Consider the following 24,350-nt stretch of genomic DNA (forward strand, 5'->3'; position numbering starts at 1 on the left):
GATAATAATATAATTATGAAATTAATTCACATTAATAGTTGGTAATACATTTTTATAAAAAATTCTCCGAGGGCAGAATTGACTGAGTAACCAGTGAATTGACCGGTGAATTCGGCCGTCGGTAAATTCGGTCCCCGTGAATATCCGCGCTACCGGTATCTCCCGTGATTACGCGATCTACGCATACCCTGACATCCAAATCACTTAATAATAATATAATTATGTAATTAATTCATGTTAACGGTTGGTAATACATTATAATACAATATTCTCGGTGGGCCGAATTTACTGATGTAATGGCCGAATTTGCCTGGGCCGAATTTACTTTGGGGCGAGTTTACTGGCATGAGTGGCAACCAGCCTGAACACACTTCTGGTTCAACTTATTTGTTTTGAAGTCACTCAACTATGACAAACACGGGTGAAATGTTTGTTTACATTTCTTCGGTGTTCTTCGCTCGCTATCCTGCTGTCGAAAATTAATATTGATCCATGCTCGGACAGATTTATGGTAAGTTAAACTGAGCAAGAAGCACCGCACCTTGGACAAAATTTGGATCGTAGGTAGCCAGCACACAGTGCAGAAAGCCAGAAACATGTCGAGCGGATCCTATCTTCAAAGCGCGGTCGCCCAAAAACTGTAAGACATTCTTTAGTTTAGTATTTCTATTATTTCAACACCGTTCTGCAGATTTTCATTTTTATTGAATGTAAACATACAGTAAATAGGTTGCAAATGCCACATATTTAATCAATAAGTCTGACGTTCTATTCATTTGTTACTATTTCCCTCAAGGACGCTCTCTTTTTATAAATTTATATAATACCGTAGTGATCGGGTTTTAATGACTCGACTCGAATCCGACTCGAGTCACGATTTCTGATGACTCGAGTCATTTTCTCGAAATAAAGAAATGACTTCACTCGAGTCAATCTGTGTATTGACTCGAGACTGCATGACTCGAACCAAGTCATATGACTCGAAACTCAGACAGCCAAGACCGACATTTCATTGTAATTTCGAAGAATGTCGTAAAGCAACCACACTATTGGGATTTCGTCTATCGGTACTGGTACTTGAAAATGTGACCGGAAACTGCTAAAAGCGAGGAAAATTAGTATATTATAAATGTGAACCATTCGATATCATCAAACAGAGTTATAAGAAGTGGGTTTAACAAGACTTTAACTGGAAATTCAGGAGTCAACACAATGACTCGGACTTGACTCGGTGGCCAATTGAAAATGACTCGAGTCAAATCTATAAAGTGAGATTGACTTGTGACTTGGTTACAACCCTGACAGTAATCAATGAATTCACAAGTAGGCCTACATCCACCTTCACCTCCAAATTCAAGCAGTTTCTCTTGAATCAATGCTACCAGTCATTTTCCTGTTCACCGAATCAATAATTTTGACACATGAACTCCGCCCTGCCTGTACCTCCTACTAAAACATTTCCCTTAGGTGCATTTAACTACTGTACTTAAACGGTTTTATGCTATCTTTCCAGTGTACAGGCCTCCTTTCAATAGATCCATATTTTCATGGCCCAAAATCTGGACGTGCTTTAGTGCCCACTATCGGTGTTCAAAATGAGGTATGGACACATTTTTGGTCAATATGATGTCACACTATTCCATTGGGCCTCATAGGGTGCTCAACAAAACGTCTTTATGACATGCTATTTCGACAATCCACTCAATGCATATCAATCCCAAAAACTCACGCATACTATATCCATACTGAACCAAGTCCAGTGATAGACTACACCATTCTTGAATGCGCCGGAACAGGTGACCGTGAACCCTGAACTCATCTCTCTTTATTTATATTTGCTTTCTATACTAGGGTTACCATATTTGCGTCTCCAAAAATGACAGCTGGAAACCTGGAAAAACTACAAATTTCCAAAATTCTTGACATTGAAGCATAATTCAGCATTCTTCCCTATACGCAGTTTTAACACCGAAATTATTGACATGTCCTTATAAATTCGGACATTTGGCTTTTTAGATTATATTAGTATCTTGAGGCCCAGTTATTCGATTGATAGACTTTACGGGCGGGGATAATAAAGTCAGCTGACCCGGGAGAATGCTAATCATGTGATTAAAAACTGCTAATCGGGACACATTTTAGGCGGAGATAATAAAGTTGGTTGATCTGGAAGAATGCTAATCGTGTGATTAAATACTACAAATCACGACGCATAAAGTTGGAAAAGGTTTCGCGGGATCGTTAGTCGAGGTGCCCCGAGTTTTCAATCAAGTGGCGATTTCTGTTGCATCATAATGCGAAAACGCGTTTTTATAGAAAACTAGTTATCTATAGTTTGTTCCAGTTTGTTGAATCATGAGATTAACACTAACTTTATGTGCTGCGACCAACTGGTTTCCTTAATCCTGGGTTGATAAATCCTGACGAACGCGATAATCGACTTTATTGCTAATCCAATTTCATTATCCCCGCCCTACAAGTCGTTTCGACTCCTTCCTGTCTTCATTTTCATTGTAATCATATGGTGTCTTGATATAATAAAATGATAAACTGATGATGATGATTTTATGCCAGAAGTGTGCTATTCATTCACTGTTGCAAAATTACCAAACTTTTAAAAGTATGCGATTCCTTCCATTCAACAGGCAATACTACAGAGAGGATTTGTGCAAGATGATTCTCCTTGCCAACCCGGTAAATATCATATCGTGTGATCTGTCTATTGCAGGGGCGGGCAATTATTTTTCTCCGCTGGCCAGATGAGGAGCAGAAAATATGTTGGCGGGCCGAGTCAGAAATTTTAGATTTATTCTTTCTAAATTCTTTCTAAATTTCTAAATTGAACGCAGTGAATTACACTAAATGGTGCTCAGTGGATGTGTTGATATTGGGGAGTGACAAAGTGACGGATAATTACCAAAAAATATATTTATTTGCCGCCATATTTCGTAATGATGTTAAACATGATACATTTTGAACTCTCTTTAAACCCCTATCCGCGTTTTTCCATCAATACATCAAAATATTTTTGGGATGGCCAAAACAGATTTTCGTCAGCCCCCCAGACCAGCCCCCCCATCGGGATGCACGTTTTTAACGCTACTTCAAGCGAGATTTCTTGTATACACTGATTGGTAGCGTTGGATTAATTTTTCCATGATTCATGATTCAATCGGTCAATAATATTGGTAATTGCATCTATATTGCTATATCTTTTTAACCGCCCTCAGCCCACATACTCAGTTTCACCGCTAGAGCTGAGTGAGGTGTTGTCTTGAAAATATTCGGGTGGGCCCGTTGATATAATTACTTTGTTACATGTTGCTATTTCGTGACGGATAGATAAAAGAATGTCAGAACAAATGTTGTTAACCCACATGAGGTTTGAAAACAGAATATTTGAATTGTATGCTTTCAATAACCGGTATATAAAGTGCTGAAATTCCACATCGCGATATCCAGCTACCGTCACATTTTGCATGTCTCCATTTTCAAATTTATTGATTTATTGATCGAAATGAACAAATAATGACACCCACAACGGCTTACGTAAATCATTCAAATGCGCCAACTCCAGTTTAGCATTTTAAACAGTACTTCTGTGCAGACAAAAGCTCTTTTGTGAAATCAATACAATATCGTCTAATTTTTCATTCTCTTTTTCATAAACGATCCAAGCAAGGCGGTTTCAGTTGATTTTCATTGAGCTCTAAGCCGAAAACCACCATGCTTGACGACATACTTATTCTTTCATTTTTGTGGTATCTTTACTAGGGCGTGAGATTAGGTTGCATGCCTCTGGCATAGGATTGGTTTTTCATGAGAGAAATACAGACGCATCACTTCATGAAACTACTTCAAGAATATAGGTTCTATAAACAATCAGAATCATGATACCAATTTTGGTGTTGATTTTTGATGTACTCACAGAAATCCTTGTGCCATATGAAGTTATGCGTTTGCCATACTAAGTTGTCTCCCAAGCCCCTAAAAGCACTTATCTACCGAATAAAAGGACATTTTTGCTTTTAAACAATACAGGTCGATGTTGTAATGAGCATTTTTTATATTCCTTCAGGACACTATTGCTTGGGCTCTAGAAATACTTGATGGTCAGTATTCTTCAGGCAAGAAGAGTATAAAGAGGTCAAAGAGTTCAAAGAGGAGAAAACAGCTCAAGTAAGCAATATTTCAATGAAACCAAGCGAACTGACAATGTAACGCCCATTGGTGATGATCAGGATAGAACGAAATCGGTAGCTGTTTTATGGAGAGAGAGAGAGAGAATTTATTCGGTTCCACGAACATTGAAAATACATAGATGCATGACAAAGCAAATTCTATATAATTCAATTCAGAACCAGGCTGTAGCGAAGGGATCGGGAGATCATCAAGTCATCTACAACCTGAAAGGATGGTTGTAATATGAAACTTGAAACAAAATATAACACGTTCGCCAAGCAAAGTTTAGCATGTTCGCAATGTATCAAAACTGATGAAAGCCAAGTTGGAATATTCACAGTAGGTAACCTAAAAGAATGGTCAAGATAACACTTTGGCACTGGTTACGGGAACACAAACTAGTCAAAGAGATACTGATTAACAAATTTACTAAGAATTTTCCTACTTTCCTACGAGATGTTCGTGAAACATTTGTTTAAAGATATGGAGAGGTTTATCTTTAATATGGGTCTGTTTTCAGTAGCCAGAGGTCGTCAAAGTATTCAATCAATGCAACTGAAGTAGAAGTACAAGTATAGCCGTGAGACGGTAAGAAAGATTTTGATGCATGTAAGCTCATTGCTGACAATGTAAGAAGCTTTCTGAAACAAATATGCCTATATATGTATGATGCTTATATGATAGAGCAAATTCCATATGCCGTAACAATACTGCAGGTAAAAGTCTTGTTTACTACCCAAATCGATTGATTACCAATATTTATACTACTATTATTAACATACATCAACTTTCAAAGTAAAAAGAACAAATAATCGGTTCACCCTGTATATTCGCTGCTGATGTCATGCCATGATTTAGTTCTATGAAGGTAACATGTTTATGAAAATATCAAAATTCAATATGCAATCACCCATTACTGTAAGAGTAATAGAAAATAACATAAAAAGTCAAGTGATGCTGTTTTTAATACTTTGATTTTAATGAAAGCTTGGTTCTGTGAAAGTATATTCCATAAGTAGTTTCAAGAGACAATATACATGAACATAATTTACTGTTTATCACTAATTTCTGGCTACATTTGAGACTTCTTGACCCTACAGGCAAACACACACTCGGAATCAACGGCAAAATACAAATCGTCAAATCTTGTGCGACAGATCGTATTCCGCTGATGCAGATTATCTAAGCAATGACGAAGAACCTATGGTATAACTTTTCACAAAAATATCGTTCAAAAATAAGTGTTAATCCAAACATATTTCCATGTTATATGCAGCGATCCGATTTGAGTAGGGGGTTTGCTTATGGAAATTTTGTCAATGCAATGGATATGGCGATACAAAGAGTGCTGGATAGACGGTTGAAATCAGATGTCCGTGTGACATCACAGGTAAATCCTGCTTGAGTATCCATACAAACTCAATGTTGTAACAATTTTATGGTGAAGGGTTTGAACGCTTTGTTGACTCTTTCATGTGAGCTTGTGTCATAACGGTAATTACTTGAATTGGTGCTTAGTGTGACTAGCTTTTGATGGGGTTTATTTTGAGATTTTCACCCCGTATGCGAGAGCTTGACATTGGTGAATGCATGGATTTTTCAATACAACATCCATCGTATTAGAAAATTGATTAAACTCGTAGACTTTTCGGGTGCCTCTTCAAGAGTTGACTACACACTAAAGGGATTTAAACAGATTTAAAAGCAAAACCAAAAAGGTAAAGTATGACGCAACAATCAAAGTCACAGACCATGAAATTCGCATTGTAACAATGGCAATAACAACAAACTTTGAAGTATAAGGCACTATAGTAGCAACATATGCAATTTGTAAATAAACAGCTATAGTAAAAACACGAAACAGAATAAACTAATGAAAAATTGGTACGTTGAAGAGAAAATCTTTTTGTCTACGTAAAATAGGTTTGGTCAATTGAATAATGGTGGACTCCAACACGTTTAAATGAAACAAAGATCTACCTCGTGCAGTGGCAGTGAACATATTGCCATTATACTGTTGCGCACAGGCGAGGTTTTCTCTCAAATGTAGACCAATCAACGAAGCATATGCTTGGTTATCGTCATAACAATATGTTTTGGCAGCTAATTTGCATTGCCGTGCAAGCTCTGTGCGGTCATTTGCGCAATTTTTGGACTGGATCAATTTGGGGATATGCTGCTTTAAACGCTCAAACAATCTTTGAGGTGTACGTGTTGATGCATATGTTGTTACTATAGTACCGTAGACTTTAAAGTTTGATATTGTTGCCATTGTTACAATGCGAATCTCATATTCTGTGATTGTGATTGATTGATTTTGTTGCGTCATACTTTACCTTTTTGGTTCTGCCTTTAAAATCTGTTTAAATCCCTTTAGTGTGCCGTTAACTCTCGAAAAAAGGCACCCGAAAAGCCTTCGAGTTTAATAAATTTTCCACTACAATGGATGTTGTATTGAAAGCTATATTCAAGTTCTGTACCACGAACCAGGTATTTAAGCACTGACTTTTCTAGCGATTTTTACAGACAAGTGTGTTGTTTTTCGACTAAATTGTGGTTCTTCAATCTTGCAAGTTTTTGATTTCTTGAAGTTAAATCCATACTCCCTATTATGACTGCTGAATGTTAGGCTCCATATTGAACACCACATCAATCTTGAATGATCTACATGCTCAATGCTCCATTGTGAGCCACTCTTTGATTCTTCCACCTGGTGACATTTGATTGTCTCATGAAATATTATATCAATACATTTCAACCTCAGTAAATGCCGCGGGGGTGACCTGTTGTATGCCCAAGAGCATGCTAGACTTGTCTGTAATTGTGGCTTAATATACAAAGATGTAATATCTCTGAATAGGAATGGAACAATTGGTTCTTATGCCAGGGGTCACGCCCTTCACATCATAGATATTGAAATTCTATACTTTGAGAATAGGGGTGAATACTATACTATTGTGCTGTGTATATTCATATTGAAATGAAACTGAATACTTTCACCTGAAACTCGTCAGGGCTAATCGTCAGCAACTGGTAGAGAATTGGAAAGAACAATGCATATCAACGATCGTATCACAAAATTATTGTGATTATTGTGTTGATATGCAATTGTAAGATTGTGGCATACAATGCACTTTCCAATTCTCTGCTAGTTGCTGACGATTACCCTTGACGAGTGTCAGCCGAAAATATTCGGATTCATTTCAATATGAATATACTATTTAATTGCATATTGAAGCTCTGTACCTCCAAGAAGCTACTGTAGACAGCCTATAATAACAAAAGAAAATTAATGGGGGAATATACCTCTTTGGCATGGTTGCAGAGGAGGTCGAAGTATTCAAATTTGCGACTCAAGTAGAATTAGATGAAGCACCATAAATTCCTAATCATTGACCAGAAGTAGAAGCAAAGCTATAGTTCAAAGGGAAGTGGAAAATAGGAATACTAAAATAGGCCTACTCTAATAAGTAGTTTCAAAAAGTAGAATTGCTTTGTGGGCTGCATTCTTTTAGGAGGCGATCACTTCAAAATTGCGGGATGCATCTTCGCGACAAACGCAAAATGATCCACGACACTACATATAGGTGCAATTTTTGAAAACAATTTCAGTTACCATGACCGTTTCACTCATAAATGTGATGCAAGCATATTGCAAAACCACTTTGTACTTGGTAATTTCCAAAGTGTCTAAAGCAAGTAGTTCTGCGTGACAAACTGTTCAGCGGAAGTGGAATTAGTATAAAGGCCTAGCCAGACAGGACGCGTATAGCCGTAGCTGTTTGCGCACTGCAAGCTTATTGCCTAAACCGTAGCGGTTTTACGGTTTCCGCTTCATAGGTGTGTAACGGACCCTCAGCGTTGCGATCAAAACATTGTTGACTGACTGACTGACATTATGTCTGAGGTGTGTTCGGACATGGTGTCTAGGGTGTGTTCGGACTGTGTTTACACTCGGAAATCGTGTCTGGGGTGTGTTCGGCCTGTGTTGTCATTAGGACATGGTGTCTGGGGTGTGTTGACACTCGGTCATCGTGTCTGGGGCGTGTTCGGACTGTGTTGACACTCGCACCAAGTGTCTGAAGCATGTTTGGACATCTTGTCTGAGGTGTGTTCGGCCTGTGTTGTCATTCGGGCATGGTGTCTGGGGTGTGTTGACACTCGGTCATCGTGTCTGGGGCGTGTTCGGACTGTGTTGACACTCGCACCAAGTGTCTGAAGCATGTTTGGACATCTTGTCTGAGGTGTGTTCGGCCTGTGTTGTCATTCGGACATGGTGTCTGGAGTATGTTTGGACTGTGTTTTACACTCAGACATCGTGTCTGAGGTGTGTTCAGCCTGGGTTATCGCTGGGAAATCGTGCCTTGGATATGTTCGTATTGCAACTGACCTTATGGTGAATATAGCGACTGACCATATTTCAAACATGAGACTGACCTTATTTCAAACATGACTATCCTCATTTCAAACATGAGACTGACCTTATTTCAAACATGACTATCCTCAATTCAAACATGAGACTGACCTTATTCCAAACAAAACTGACCTTATTTCAAACAAATCAATATACCAACATATCTGGTGTCGGGATTGCCGACCATCTCATATTGTCCTTATCAAGTATACAGTGCCGTAAACAATACTCCAAAGATAGGTTGGCACTATACTCCACTACAATTGATGTAAATTAGTACTTTTACTTCAAACAACAACGCCACTGCCACCGCATCTCTTCTTCCTGCGATTCACAACACTAGAAAAAATATCGCCCATCCATCCAAATACGACTGAAACACACAATGAACGACCAGCCGTCAGTGCCTATAGCGTATATCGTAACGTTGAAAATATTTTAACTCGACACACGCCAAGCTCGCAAAAAAAAACAGAGAACGCTTCTTCGTACGCGACCTGTCTGTATCGTTTCCGTTTTAGGCTTTACATTCAAACGCCTCTGCATGTTTGCAGCCACCCGACATCCGCAAGTATTACATCGAAGTCACGACTGGGGATCGATCGGGTGCCGGAACGAGGGCCGACGTTTACGTCGTGTTGCAAGGCAAAAAGCGACGGTCCGACGAAATATTCCTAACCGATACGTTGTTGGGGTTGCGTCCTTTCCAGAGAGGACAGGTGGGTGATGTCGAATTTTTTTTTCAGGGATGCCTTCGTCATGACGTGATGTTTGTCTTGCTGTCAAAATCAGGTCGACAAATTCATGATCGAAACTGAAAATGTTGGGCAACTCACAGAGCTCGGAATCGGACACGATCAGGAGGAGAAAGGTTGGTGGCATTTTTAAATTGTAGCATCAGCAATGTCATGCGTATCACTTGCTTGATATCAGGGGTTGGGACTTGATAGTGCCAAATTTAGATGGGATTGAACGGCCATAATGCCATAATAATATGACCCTAGGACTCTAGGAGTATTTCTTTACCTTCATATTATTGCCGATAGTCGTATATGTCATTCATAAATCTGTTTATACATAGCCTAATGATCTGATCAGCGCAATGGAATTCCTTCTGTATTTTGAACTAGGCTCATCGTATTTACCGAAGTTCCCTCTCGATAAGATTCAGCCAAAAATCCTGAATTAGAATAAATTTGGCAATATGAATAATATTAATGCTAGAATGCTAGACACAATCCTACGCTTTTCACCAATTTCTTGCTCATCCAACAGTTATCATCATATCATAATCATGAATTATCATCATTATGAAAAAGCCTACCTAGTTTTTTTATGTCGTCTGTTGTAGTTGCTAGATAACATGAAATATCCATAATCAGAAATAAATTGCAGATCTAAAGCAGATTCTATTACTTGGCATATGGGCACTTTGAAATTTCTGAGAATGCTCATAACCTTCTAAAATTGACAAATTACTGGAAGACCGATTGAATATATCAATCTAAACGACATGACTGCAAATTGTAAATCATACGATTATTATCAGATGCCTCAAGTGAGGTGCACATTTGTGTAAATCGTAGACGCTTATGATTCTCACTTTATTACTAAATTAGCCAAAACGAGTGATTACGGCATCGCTGAACGAAAAGTGAGAATAAATTTTAATGTGGTTCCGCATGTTGTCGCTGCCGAGCGTCAACCTTGCGACCCAAGGTCGCGAGCTAGCGTAGTGGTATAATCCACAGCCGCAACACCAAAGGGTTGCGGGTGCGAGTCCGACCGAGGTCGACATAATTCCTACCCAAGTGTTGGAGGTTTATCTAGCCTCCTCCTCGCCATATCATCCGTGTAAGCGGTGTCTTATAAAAGCCTAGAAGTGGACCGAGCCACAAATCGACACCTATGGAATAAAAAGCATGAAAATTGGCCTGGTGTAAATGACCATGGTAGTCGACAAACACCATGAATACTACAAACAACAACAAGCTTGCGACCCCTTGCGAGTACTCATTCTCAAAAATGAATTCGACAAGTCCCCGCGTAAGGTCCTCGCAAAAAAAAAACGAGAGAGAAGAGGCTCTTTACGTGACGATTTATTACACGAAGATATAATCAGGGGAAAACACAAATATATATAACGTAAACACGCACTTCTTTCAATGAGCTTGAGATATTGAGCAATAATTAGCTCAAAGATGAGTATCATCTATAATGAAGATACTTTATGTCCTGATAGATCTTTTCAACTGAAACTGAAAATATATATTTTGAAACACAGCCAGAGTCTGTTTAGTCACATTTTTTGTGTTCCCTAATATACTTTTCTGTAGGAGACGTGTTTTTTCACCAGATTTCAGCTGGTACCTCAAGTCCGTCGAAATCAATTCAGGAAGCAAATCCTGGCACATTCCTTGCGACCAATGGATGTCTGGGTCTTTGGAAAGCAGAACGACATTTCGCTTTTTAAAAGTCGCCAACCGCACTCCAGGTACGGCCATAGTATTGTCACAAATCACGTTAGGCTTTGAACTCTGAAATTTTTCCGCGGTAATTGATTTCCTACTTTTTCGATTTTTTGTATGAAGCATGTCAATTTTTTTGCGAAAACCAAGTGTGTAAAGTATACTCTGTACTTTCTACTGTGTACATACATATATATTTCAGATACCAGTAGTCAATTTTCTCTAGGCTAGGTCAAATTCAATTGTTTCAACAGTAAATTTGTTTCAGACTCCACTCGCTCACACCGACATCGCAGGTCACAAGGTAGCTCCTCTCCCATTACTCATGCTTCTAAATCGTCAAGGTGAGCTGACCGACGCTATTGTGTTCAAGAAGTGGGAACGAATGTGATTGTAAACATGGTTTGTGGGAAAATCGAAGATAGGTATTCTAGTTTGACAAAGGGTAACAATTTCTTCCTTTTACTGTTCTTGGGTCAAAAGCAGTTGGGATTCGATGAGCCAATTGTATTTCTGAGTTAGCCGTTAGAATGTGATATTCTAACTATTACGGCGCTCGGTTAAAATAATTGATGTGGACTTTTTGACACATGTGATCGATGGTTCATCATTGGTACCGTAGGCGCTGAGCTCAGATATGCTAGGTATGCCCGGTATATTAGGTATTTTCTTGGGTATGTAACTGCCTGACTAGCTGGTGAATTGTGCGATTTAGAAATAAGCAATGTATTTCGTAATGCTGCTGCTCACATGTGCAAATCAGCAGCAATACATTGATCGAACGCGAGTAATTAGAAGACGCGACGCAAGGCAGCAAGACCAAGACCCTGATACTAAAAATATGTAAATTTCTCTAGGCGCGAAATGTAGCGATTGTCATCTCCTGCTGTGTAGAAATATGATATCTGGCCCAGAGGCCGGAACTATCACGTCTACCGTGTCATACTGGCTCAAGACATTGAACATGGTCGGAATTGATTAAAATACACACTGGCTTACTGGCTATGAGCAGAATCAAACGGTGCTATTGATTTTGATTTTCACTAATACCAAAACAAAACGATCAGAAGATGTGTTGCAGGTTCTTGATATCAAAAGTTTCAACTCCTCTGAAATTTTTGTCACTACTGAACAGAGTCCAGAGCAGAATTGGCCCGCATTTGTGAAAATAATTTCTGTAACTTCAGTTTATTATCCGTCGCCGAAGATGCGTATTCGTTTGTTCTCGGGACGGAGTGATTGAAATCTTGTGATTGTCGGCGGGCATGTTGGCCAATATGTTGTGTGCTGACGGGAGGTAGCGAACTCGGTAATTGACTGCGCAAGTGCACAGTCAGACTCGCTCGATAGTTTGAGATGTCGAGTATATACAAATCATACGTGCGAGTTAGTTAACACGAGGAAGCTTATCCGATCGATGTATTATTGGCATTGGTGCATGTACTTTCAGAGATGAGCGGATTTGAAATTTCTATGTCCTAATCCAATCCAAATCCAAACCTTCAAATCCAAATCCTAATTCATAACTTTTTCATATTCAAGTCGATGTCCAATCCCAATCCGATTCCAACTGGAAATTCAGAAAAAAAAACTAATTTATGCAATGGAGGGATTCGAAAATTTTCTTTCACAACCAACGATTCACTTGATTCAAGATAACTTAGTAACCATAAGTACATTAATAACTGAACTGAATAAAGTTTGTCGTCATTCGCCACACGACATTTCAATCTCCAAGAAAATACATAAATCCAATCCAATCCTAATCCGTTCTGAAAAAAATGTCTAATCCAAATCCAATCCAAATCCGACAAAATTTCACAAATCCTGTTTTTTCAAAACCTAATCCTAATCCATGCTCACCTCTGGTACTTATCCCAAATAAGAGACTCTTTGGGGTACAGAACTCTAATATACATTTTAATAATATATTCATGGCAGAAATATATTAAAACCCGAAGCTTTTCGAGCTGACACTCTTCAAGAGCAATCGTCAGCAAATGGAGAATTTCAAAAACACGCATCTAGCTACATTGCATACAACCAAATATGACGCCGTAGAAACAAACAACATGAAATACAGGCAAACCGCGAGCGCAGCTAGTGGCCAATTTTTGGATTGACTGAAAATTTTTTTTGCTGACACAAGCGCGGTCGGTGGATTTTAATATAAGTCGATTCCCGTGCAGACAGATGGAAATTAGTGCGGCCTCTACCGAATATAGAGAATCTTTCATCGCGATAGTTTTTAGCGCAAGTTGCATTCTCAGCCAAATGCTTGCCGATGGCAGAGTTCATAGCCGTGGCCTGATTACGTTCTAGTAATCGCAGATCAGTCACGGCTGCGTCTTCGCGAGAGTCCAATGTGCTCGATATAATAACGCTCGGAACATGATGTTTGATGCGTTCCTGCAAGCGCTGAGTTGTTCTTCCCACGTACCGACAATTACAGTGGCACTTGAAATCATAGACTATATTCCTTTGTTGAGAAGCAGGAAGAACATCTTTGCGCGTTGCAGGAGGCAATTGTTTGGTGCTAAACACAACATTAGTTTTTATGTTATCGTAACAGCGATTTACAGCAGAAATCAATTGCTTTTCAAAACGGGAAGAGATGGGCCCCAGCCACGGCAAATGTATATATACATTCTCCTCAGACCGTGTGTTCGTGTTTTGTGATTTGCTGGGATTGAAATTACTGAGTTTTCTGTCCACAGAACTCTTGATGATGTGTTCGGGGTACCCGTTATCGATTAGAATTTTGCGGATATATTCTAGCTCCACGTTTAATTTTATATCCGAACATATCATCAAGGCTCTGTGCACCAGCGTGCCAATCAAATTTAGTTTACGGCGATTCGGGCTAAACGAATTCCAGCGTATATATTGTCCTGTAAACGTTTGCTTCCGGTAAACCAAAGTGACAAAGCTAATACCCCGTTTTTCCACTAGAACGTCTAGGAATGGTAACGAGTTAGCACGCTCTTTTTCAAATGTGAATTTTTAAGACGAGTATAGAGAATTCAAGTTATCAAAACAGCCATCGAACTCCGTCTCATTTTTACCGATAACGAAGGTTTCGTCGACATAGCGACGGTACATTAATGGAGGCTTGGTTTTAGCTGCAGCAAAAAGTCTGTCTTCATGGAATCCCACAAATATATTAGCTAAAATCGGGCCAAGAGGGCTTCCCATAGCTACACCGTCGGTTTGCATGTACATGGTATCGTTAAAACCAGGCATTTGGAGCCGGAGCCCGGAGCCCCGGAGCCGGAGCTGGAGCCCGTTATATGAGGAGTAGCTCCGGCTCCGACCTATTTCATAAGATGCTATTATATATGCAACAACCACATCTGCTGATTTATCATAATTGAACACCAGGCCCGAATTTTAATGCTGTGCACAGCAATGGCATGGAGTAAATTGCGTTCTAGTGCAACTATGATGTTGTCGACAATTGACAAGTATTCAGTATGAAGTCACAAGCCGGCACGGCGGCACCTATATGTCTTTGTTGCTACATCGGCTAAAGGGGCACATGCAATTGACGAACGAGTGCTCGGTCCACTAGCCACGCCAAGCGGGTAAAATTTTCTAAGTTTATAAATAAACTAGCTGAGTATTGCGGGTCTATTGTATACCACCCGCTAGGCTCAGTTTGCAAGGACACGACTATTCGGCGTCTGGACACATCGATATCGAAGGTCTCCGATAATATGCGACAATCATTTTGTGCCTACATTTCACCGTCGACGATTTTATGCGAGCGCAAACGCGAAAAGACTTCCTGCCGTAATTGCGAATACAGTTAGACTCAATCGGGTAAATTAGGCGGTTTTTTTCATTTTCAGTAGGGGTAGGCTACCAAGCAAGAAATCGTGTGACAATTAAACACGCGAAGCGTAAAGAAAAATTTCGCTACTATTTTAGTTTATTGTAATGTACGACGATTTACTGAAAATGTGACTGGACCCTGGATCTGCCAATGCGTCGGAACTGATATTTTAGTCATCAACATCCCAAGTGTCGCAGCCAGAATTGTAATTTTTGGTTGGCATTGCAAGTTCACAATCTGAGCAATTCATTTTCGATAATATAACAGGACATTACCTCGCGGGCCACGCAAAACCCTCTCGCGGGCCACATTTGCGGGCCACCCCTGATATAGACAGGACCATTCGATAATTCAGAGCCGGAGCTGGAGCAGGAGCAGTGGTTATAATGCGGCTCCGGAGCTAATGTATGATAGAAGAGAGCTCCGGAGCCGGAGCTGGAGCAGTTTAAATTTACGGCTGCTCCAAAGCCCTGGTTAAAACTAAACTCAACAGAGCAAGAAGCCGTATTAAAGGGGCACTGCGCTCTAAAAATTATGTGGTCTCAAATTGAAGGTAAATATGAACAAAAATTTTTGGCCGCAGCCATTTCCTTCAGAACGCCACCGTAATGGAACTGCAATTTATTGAAATTTCTACAAGACCAGTTGCCGCGACTGCTTAACCCGTTACATGACACGATATCTTCACCGTCGCACTTGCTCGACGCGATTAGGCATTCACGCAGAGAACGAATTTTAGATAGTTGTCAGCCCATGTTATGAACGAAATGTGTCTAAGTTTCGTTCTCTGCATGACTGCCTTATCGCGTCCAGCAAGTGCGACGATGAAGACATCGTGCCATGTAACGGGTTAAGCAGCCGCGGCAGCTGGTCTTGTAGAAATTTCAATAAATTGCAGCTCCATTACGGTGGCGTTCTGAAGGAAATGGCTGCGGCCAAAAATTTTTGTTCGTTTTTACCTTCAATTTGAGACCACATCATTTTTAGAGCGTAGTGCCCCTTTAAGAAGTTCAACAAACACTTAGCACAAAATTCTAATCGATAACTGACGATTGCCCTTGAAGAGTGTCAGCTCGAAAAGCTTTGGGTTTTAATTTATTTATTAAAATGTATATTATCCCTTATAAGTTAATGCTACCTTGGGAAATTTGAAATCAATTCAATCAATTCAGCAGCCAACCGACGGGCTAAACGCCTGCTTAATAGTATCGTAGTTTTGTAACCATACACAACTGACAGGTGCTTGCTAGGCGATTAGGTCGTCAGGTTGCCTAAAAAACGATGATCACCTAATTTGAATAGTTTCCGACCGGTACCGATAGTAGCAAAGCTCTTTGTGTTTTAAAATTTTGAATTCATTATAAAATTGGTATTCAAATTATAAATTCAATTTTCACTGGCTCCCCTATGAAATTGATACTTTGTCTACAAAAACGATGTGAAGCAAATTTAACTCAATTCCAACAGCTGGTAGAGAAGTTATTTGAGTTTTTCGTTGATAATTCTGGGATTACCCATCGTCAATGCTATTTTTTCAAATTCAAAATTTATAACTGCAATAATTTCGCTTCTATCGGTTTGATTTGAGTCCAATTTGTTCTGCATTGTTTTGTAGACAATGTATCAATTTCATTGGGTAGTCAGTAAAATTTGAGATAATCCAGATAATCGTCAGATACTAGTAGATCTATCAAAAAACTGCTCTACCAGTTGCTGATGATTGCCTCTGACGAGTGTCATACGATTGTACATTGAAGTTCTTAGTCTCTTCAAATATTCGTGTCTCACATATTCACTTCCCCAATGGCTTTCTTGTTCGGGAAATATCAGAATTCCAGAATCGAGATCGTGCAATATCGCGAATTGTGAATAAATTGTCAAATAGTCAGCATTTTGTGACCTGATCAATTTTCACTGCTATTTTGCGACAGAATCGGTGTCGAATCATCGGCGAAACTCAGAAAATCAAACTTCTGTGACGCGAGGAACATCGAATGCACCAACGACCGCAGTGAAGGCAGTTCCACCCAAGCTGTCGAAAGCTCTTCCGGTGAAAGTGTCTACTTGTCTGATTCCTTCAGGCACCTCCTGCCCCGTGCCCCCGTGCCCATGGGGGAGAGCTACCTACCTGTAAGTGTAAAGGCACAAGCGTCAACGGATGGCAAAAAAACGCTGGGTAAAATTGCGGATGTCGGAGTTGAAAAATCTCCCTCTGCCTTACCCTCAAGCAGCAAAGATTCTATATGTGACTTTTTCGACTTTCCCGTCGCCATGCGTAGCTTTGTCTTGCATGTTCTGAATGCTGCAATATCACGAATTATAAGTCTTAGTGGGAAGGGACGTGTAATTTCAGTAATAGAAAAATCATCCCTCACTAGTCATCATTATAATCTATACTCAATTCGGATCCGAGTACCCGATTCACACTCTAGTGATCATGATCATAGGTTGCGAACACTCCTAAAATTCACTCGCTTATGATATTCTCTTGTTCCTTTGTAGGGGCGCACCAAAGATCTTGGAAGTGAAAATGTTGACTTTTCTGATTACACCGACTCTGAAATGGCGTACGATTCTGTCGAAGACCAAACGGAAGAAGTCAGAAAGGTCGTCGACCTATCTAACCTAGTCAGTAACTAATGGTGACATGTCTAGATTGAATTGAACAAATGTCACAAAGCTGACTGCCTGAAACTACGTCGCGAGCATGAAGAATCAGTGAGGCAGAGTGAGGCGTCGCTGTCGACTTTGAAGAAGAAACACGCCGATATGTTGAACGAAATGACCGATCAGGTACAGGTCAAATTACACGACATATATTATTATAGGGCCCTGACCAATCGTGGTTTATCCCATTAAAATGATTTGTTTTGCAAATGAGATGAGAAGGATACTAATAGGAAAGATTGTTGTTCTCATTAGGCCCAAAACAAAGCATTTTGCTCACTTTTTTCGACTATTTTAAACATGAATGGATGTTGACTATCATCCTACATCAATTTGTATGCATTTTAAATTAAGATATATAATATATATATAATTATTCGCAAAAATATTTTCAAATTGTTCCTATCGTTTTCAATGTGACGCGAATTCAAACCTGTCCTATTCCGTAGATTGAGAATCTCTCTGGTGTCAAGAGCAAGATCGACAAGGAACGTGCTCAACTTCGTGTTGAGGTTGACGACCTTTCCAGTCAGTTAGAAGGAGTTACAAAACTTAAGGTATGTAGAGGTCTATATCTAGCTCAATTTGATTCCGAAACCCGGAGAAAAGCAACCAATTCTTTTTTTACCGCAGAACCTAGCAGAATCCAACTCGAAATCGCTGGAGGATATTGTCTCAGATTCCAAATTGCACATTGAAGAGCACATCCGTACCATTAACAAATTGAAGGCTGAAAAATACAAACTTGCCAACGAGAACACGGATTTGGCCCACCGACTCGAAGAAGCTGAAAATAAGGTGATTCACCTATCGTGGAATCTCTAATTTCTATATAATAAATACATATTCAAATCGAACTCGACCAGCCAGTGTGAAGAGCTCAAAAGATTGGTTGAAAAAGAATCGAAGGTATTGTTCAGAAATGGGTTGATTACTGCATTAATGTAATCGATTCTGATTACGATTACTTTGGAAACATGCAATTACAATTGCAGCAAAATCATAAAGTTACCTTTAAAATCGCAATTCTGCGCCTAAGATAGCATGCAGGGCAACTAATAACTGCTCTGACTATGCTGTGTACTAATTTCAAGCACAACAAACGAGATATACCGACCTAAAACACGATCAAAAGGTAGCGATGTAACATGTAAATATACGCTGTTTGCAAAATTAAGAAGCTCGTCACAACATTTCACGATCAAATTTGACTGGCTTATCTGGGCCTACGTAGGCTCCGGGCTGATATCAATCAGTGCGTTGTCAGTAAAAAAAATTCTAGGTGTGTAGCCAGGGAGTTGTCCATTTCAAACCCGAAATCCAGTCCTTTTCTAAATCTCAATTCAATAATAATATTTCGGATTATCGGAGCTGCGTACTACCGAATAGCAAGAATCGACTGTGTACAGTGCAGCGACACGCCATCTCCCACTGAGATTGTTATTAATTTTTTTGGGAAATTGGGTCATTGAAATCTGGTCTGCGCTATCGTCTTGGTTTGATTTAGGGTGTCAGCACAGGCCTGAACTATCGATCAAGGATAATCCTAGAATTATCAGAGAAAAACTGACATAACTCCGCTTCTACGGCTTGGAATTGAGTCAAATTTGTTTTGCATAGTTTTTGAAGACCGCCCAACGATTTCACGGGGTTGGGAGAAAAATTTGAAAAAAAATTTTTTTTTGCATTTTTAGGCAAATTCTAAATTTTCAAACTGTACGAAAGCCGCGAAAATTGGTTGGAATGAATTCAAATTTGGTGTGCGTCGTTTTTTAAGGCAACCTAACGATTTAATCAAGTAGCCAGCAAGATTCAGGAAAAAAAGTTATTTTTGAACAGCCCTAACGAGGAATTACTAATTAATGGGACTGCCTGACTCGCTGGCAAACTTTCGTGTACTCATACTTGTAAGCTTGTCTGATCCATATTTATCGACATTTAGGCATGTACTAAACCCTTATAAATTGATGCTAAATTGGTAAATTTGAAACAATTCCAAACCCCTCCAATTTCATTCAAACCCCTCCTTTTTTCGGCTGTAAAAATGAAAGTTGCTGCCTATGCTAGCAACCCCGAAACTGCTTTTTACTTGACAAAAGTGTAAGTGTAAAAGTAGCGAAAGCGTGCGTGTTGGGGAGGCCTTCATCAGTAATCTGAGAAAAATAGTACCTCGTTACTTACCACCTCTGTAAATCACTGGCAGGAATTGGAGGAGCTTTTTCATATGCCCAAACGTATGTCCTAGCCCGCAGACAGGCCTAAAAGGAGGTGCCTCTCGTTCTTTGATAGGGTCGCATCAACCTGCTTGAACGCGAGCTCAAACAAGATAAAGGAGCCCGCACCAAGGTCGAGCAAGATTGTGACGATCTGCAAGTCGAAGAAGCTGGCGGCGCCAATTTTGCTCAGGTTCCTACGGAGGGGCTCTCTGCTATCTAACTGGGCAGTTACTAACCGTTGTATATCTAGATCAAATTGAACCGACACCAAGAACCTGACAACCCAAAATTACATCTAGACACTCTCGACCAAAAGATCATTCCACAAGAACTGTTTTGAACCGAGGTCTAAAGACCAAATCATTCCCGTAACACTGAACGTTTCCAATGATAAAAAACAAACTACTGTTGCAGAGCCTTGAATTGTTATGTGACAATACGGTATTTAAAGTTCCAGATGTTGTAGTGGAAAAGTTCAACCACTAGATTGGTCCAGAGCGAACGTCTTCCATCGCCTGCATGATTTTCTCTCATTCATGAAGCCTCGTCCCACGAACTCCATCTTTATGGAACCAACCAACCTAAAAGAGGTAGCAACGACATTACCTGGAATGAAGAACACCAAATCAATTGGACCTGATGACTCAATACCAAGCTACTTTATAAAACTGGTTTTTAATATTTTAGACGATATAATTAGTATGTTGGTTAATGGTTCATTGAACTTGGGTATTTTTCCTTGTGCTCTAGATACTGCCAGGATAGTTTCGGTTAATAAAAACTAACTACCGTCCTATATCAATTCTGTCAAACCGTTCCACTCTATTCGATAAATTGCTAGATTGTTTGTTAAAGAAATGTTTAAACTGCACTCGGTATTCACTCCATTTCAATTTCGTAATACCCATGTCATTCCCTCAATTATGACAAATTACTACAAAATTATGAAACAAAAGAGAGTTGGTTGAAGTATTTTTGTTGATTTTCGAAACGCTATTGACACCAAATACCACGACATTCTGATACTGAAACTAGAACGTAAGCATTTGATGAAATTGGGTCTATCAAAATCGATAGAAATGGATGTAACTGTGGTGTGCCCCAGGGCTCAGTTCTAGGACCAACTCTCTTTTTGATCCATACCAATAATATTATTAATGCTTCCTCCTTTTATACCACACCGTTCGTGATGATATCGATTTTTTCATCTGATACAAAGGACTGTGCAGAGTGAACTTTTTTAACGTCTGTCGATGGCTTGCTGCCAACAAACTGTGTTTAAATACTGATAAAACTGTGATGCTATTTTCTAATGCCACCTCTGACAACTTTACTGTGAATCTAAGCAACAACTGTATTTGCCTTTATGACTCTCCAAGTAAATTGGAATCATCAGTGACTCGACATTGTCATGGAAACCGAATATTGCCCGTACCATAACTCAAATTTCTAGATGTGTAGGTATAATGACCCAACTCAAGCACATTGGCCATTGGTCTATTCTCATGGCTTTTCTACTCCTATCTGCAGTACGATATTATTGTGTCAGGGAATGCTTGCACCTCATATTGCTTGAAACTTCCAACGCCATGCGTTTGATGGCTGGCTTGCCACTTCCTGCCACAAACACGGAATCTTGAAATTTGATTTTGTTTTTCAATTGAAGTTGATGAATTCATGCAACAGTATTTTTTCAATGACTCACCTTCTGTATTTAACCACTTCTTCGTCCTTGCTCAAAGTGTTCAATACCACAATACCAGATTTTCGTCCAAAAATAACATCCATCGACAATACATTACACATCCTCCCACCAGCAACCTCACAAAGAAGTCAGTTGGCTATGCCCGTCCTGTTAGTGTAACTACATACCAACAGCGGCCATAAAAGACCTTCCGTACCACTCCTTTAAAAAAATATTCGTCACCTCCTCTTCCTTACCCGTCCCACCCCAAATTCTCATTGTCTGCATTATCCTGAGCTGAATTATAGAATTAGATTATTTATACCAGGGGCGGTCACCCCGTGGCCCGCGAGAAGGTTTTGAGTGACCCGCGAGGTAATCCTCGAAATTAGTTATCAAAAATTTAATTATCTTGATTGCGAAATTTGGGATTTTGGTGACTGTAGTATCAGTTTATGGCCATAAAGTACAATATTTCGCATATTATCCGAAATGTTCGATATTTATAAGGCCAAGCTTCGAATAACGCTGTCCATGCCAAATGAGCCCAGTGGTATATGCAGAGGCAACCCGCGATGTATCCAAGTAGCAGTATTATGACCTAATTCATTCATCAACTTTGAAAAATTTCCGGCTAGGTCGTGGTGGCACGCTGACTTTTCATGTCATATTTGTTATTGATTTTGATGGGTATTATTGTAAGTATTGTTTTCGCCGCTACCTAATCCGATTCGCTCCTATCGGGAGACTAAAAAAGGGTCAACATTCAAGTGGCCCGCGCGATGGTTCGTAAATCTCGTGGCCCTTTGGCCGAAAAAAGTTGACCACCCCTGATTTATATCAATCAATCGCAACCGAATTTCTCAATAATGTCTGTATTTGTTTTGTGGAGAGTATATAATCAGACCAGTTGACCCTGCGCTATTGATCATCAGCATTTGAACGGTCAAATGACATTCAATACACTATAGAGTGCATGACAGTATTGTGACGTTCAATTGTAATTGCAAGAAAAGTATTATAAAAATAAGCCCCATGTTTGTCTGGAGTCTTGACGATTATAGGTCGGGTTGTCTTACCGCTATGAGTTGAATCTATAATAATTTGTCTGTACGGGCGTCGTTTGGCTCCTTGGCTCCTTAGCTCTTTTTTTTATATTTGACTCCTTGTTGAAAACAGTTGGCGTATAGTATCAAACTAGCTATCAAAATAAATGTCTGTCAGAAATTGAGTCTGATAAGTGTTATTACGATTATTTAGACAGTGTTTTCGCAGAATTTCACCCTAGCTATGGGCCAATGCTTGGCACCTGAGTCAAACCGAAAGCAAGAAACCGCATTCTTTACAACGTAGGCCTACACATCTCGTCTCTTTGTTATGACTACCGACACAGCTAGGTGGCGAGATAGCGTAGCGGTGTAATCCACAGCAGCAACGCGAATGGGTTGCGCGTTCGAGTCCGGCCGAGGTCGACTCCGGAATTCCTACCTAAGTGTTGGGGATTACTCTAGGCTCCTCTTCGCCATGTCATCTGAAAGCAATGTCTTATCAAAGCCTAGAAGCGGGCCATCCTACGAGTCGGCAGCTACGGATTATAAATGAAGAAAATTGGTCGGGTGTATTACCCAGAGGTGGTCAAAGAAGCTACTCAAGTAGAAATAGCGACGAAAAAATCTACTCAAGTACTAGTAGAAGTACTTCTTCCATAAGCCACTTAAAACTACTTGAAGTAGAAGTAGAATTGACTGACGTTAAATCTAGTTAATTCAGTAAGTAGTCTTGAAAACAGTCCTAATTCGTTCGCAGGATCTGTCAAAAGCTGCAAATCGAGCTATGCGGAAGGTGCAGAGAGCTTGATTCTTATTGATGCATCCCAGGAGGTATCAATTTTCGACAGAATAAGCATTCTTTCGCATCAGACATAATCAGTCACAGGCAAAATTGTGTAAGGGTTTCCGATAAGTGACACAATGTCTATGGGCACATGATTTAGTAGTGCTATGTTCTTAAAACAGTTACGATGTGAGCTATATCGAGAACATTGTAACAAGAAATGCTGAACCGTCTCTATAACGCCGCATGTTGCACAAAGGCCATCGGCGACTGACATCCGTGCCCGTTCAGTTTGCAATGCCCAGTCTGAAGCCGTAACAATATTGCTGTTTCCCTTCTTGATAGTCCCAGTGGCTGCGAGATATCATGTGCGGCGTGAATTCGCTTGTAGATATTTTCGGAATCATTCGTTTAAAATTCGTTTTTCCATCTTTCGTGAGTCAGTTCGTTAATATTATTTTGGCCTCTAGTAGGGAGAGTGGGATGTCACTGGATAATCGTTGTGTTGGAAACGTAGCCGCTTCCTTGGCGAGTTTGTCGGCTATACCGTTGAATCCAATCCCGCTGTGACCTCCAATGTGATCGTGAATGTGGCGCTCTACTCGATATTATGAGGTCCCAAGTTTAGGCGAAGAGCAATACGGAGAAGTTGTATCGGATACGGTTTCAACATGCGCGATTAGTAGGCCTATACGTTAATAACAAATATTTTGGATTGGAAAATTAATATTTTGTGTGGCTATATTTTCGGAAAATATAGAGGCATTACTACACTCGCTTTTATGCTTCAACATGCGTGTTCTACAGACAAAAGAACTGAAACTAATTAAAATGCAAAGTATGATACTCGGAATTGAAAGTGAAATACAAATCTAAAAAGCGGAAAATATATTACATGTCTTTTGTCCTCAAAGCTTCAAAGGTGATCTGATAAAAACAGGTGTTACGTTCAAAAAAGCCGGATTTTCCAGATTAGCAGGACACGTCATGGTCTGCTAGATTACGATGTGATAGGTGATTGCTAGATTGCGAAACGGTAGTTTCAAACGTT

At 39.8% G+C, this 24,350-nt stretch overlaps 3 protein-coding genes and 2 long non-coding RNA genes across 5 annotated transcripts in view; 3 read left to right on the forward strand and 2 right to left on the reverse strand.

The window, feature by feature from the left end:
* Nucleotides 1-24,350, reverse strand: part of LOC145456866 (uncharacterized) — a 215,922-nt gene that overhangs the window by 88,092 nt on the left and 103,480 nt on the right. The window lies entirely within an intron of this gene.
* LOC145457563 (uncharacterized) lies at nt 411-17,427 on the forward strand. The gene is made up of 10 exons (XM_080335785.1): nt 411-640; nt 2,646-2,694; nt 4,079-5,388; nt 5,459-5,572; nt 9,151-9,315; nt 9,389-9,467; nt 10,953-11,090; nt 11,333-11,408; nt 16,831-17,075; nt 17,402-17,427. Exons 3-10 carry the CDS (start codon nt 5,386-5,388, stop codon nt 17,425-17,427), a joined length of 846 nt encoding a protein of 281 aa, XP_080191911.1. The 5' UTR covers nt 411-640; nt 2,646-2,694; nt 4,079-5,385.
* Nucleotides 8,405-8,984, reverse strand: LOC145457271 (uncharacterized). The gene is made up of 2 exons (XR_013920822.1): nt 8,821-8,984; nt 8,405-8,619 (listed from the first exon to the last, which is right to left on the reverse strand). It is a non-coding gene; the product is annotated as an uncharacterized LOC145457271 (long non-coding RNA).
* Nucleotides 17,400-18,569, forward strand: LOC145457321 (myosin heavy chain, cardiac muscle isoform-like). Its single transcript, XM_080335518.1, has 5 exons — nt 17,400-17,497; nt 17,555-17,692; nt 18,016-18,123; nt 18,200-18,373; nt 18,425-18,569. The coding sequence occupies exons 1-5, from the start codon at nt 17,462-17,464 to the stop codon at nt 18,512-18,514; spliced, it is 546 nt and encodes a 181-aa protein (XP_080191644.1). The 5' UTR covers nt 17,400-17,461; the 3' UTR covers nt 18,515-18,569.
* On the forward strand, nt 19,842-22,693 carry LOC145457322 (uncharacterized). The gene is made up of 2 exons (XR_013920841.1): nt 19,842-19,972; nt 20,033-22,693. It is a non-coding gene; the product is annotated as an uncharacterized LOC145457322 (long non-coding RNA).

Source organism: Botryllus schlosseri, chromosome 15 (genome assembly GCF_051294905.1).
Source record: "Botryllus schlosseri isolate E-star chromosome 15, Bs_hap1, whole genome shotgun sequence".
NCBI classification, from domain to species: Eukaryota; Metazoa; Chordata; class Ascidiacea; order Stolidobranchia; family Styelidae; genus Botryllus; species Botryllus schlosseri.

What these genes read in the sequence shown, in the direction of transcription:
- LOC145457563 (XM_080335785.1), top strand. An exon ending in ATGTCCGTGTGACATCACAG is followed by an intron (nt 5,573 to 9,150) that starts GTAAATCCTGCT and finishes GCATGTTTGCAG; the next exon opens with CCACCCGACATCCGCAAGTA. An exon ending in ACACGATCAGGAGGAGAAAG is followed by an intron (nt 9,468 to 10,952) that starts GTTGGTGGCATT and finishes TTTTTTCACCAG; the next exon opens with ATTTCAGCTGGTACCTCAAG.
- LOC145457321 (XM_080335518.1), top strand. Translation starts at nt 17,462, where the DNA reads ATGGCGTACGATTCTGTCGAAGACCAAACGGAAGAA. An exon ending in TCGAAGACCAAACGGAAGAA is followed by an intron (nt 17,498 to 17,554) that starts GTCAGAAAGGTC and finishes TGACATGTCTAG; the next exon opens with ATTGAATTGAACAAATGTCA. An exon ending in CTGAAAATAAGGTGATTCAC is followed by an intron (nt 18,374 to 18,424) that starts CTATCGTGGAAT and finishes TTCAAATCGAAC; the next exon opens with TCGACCAGCCAGTGTGAAGA.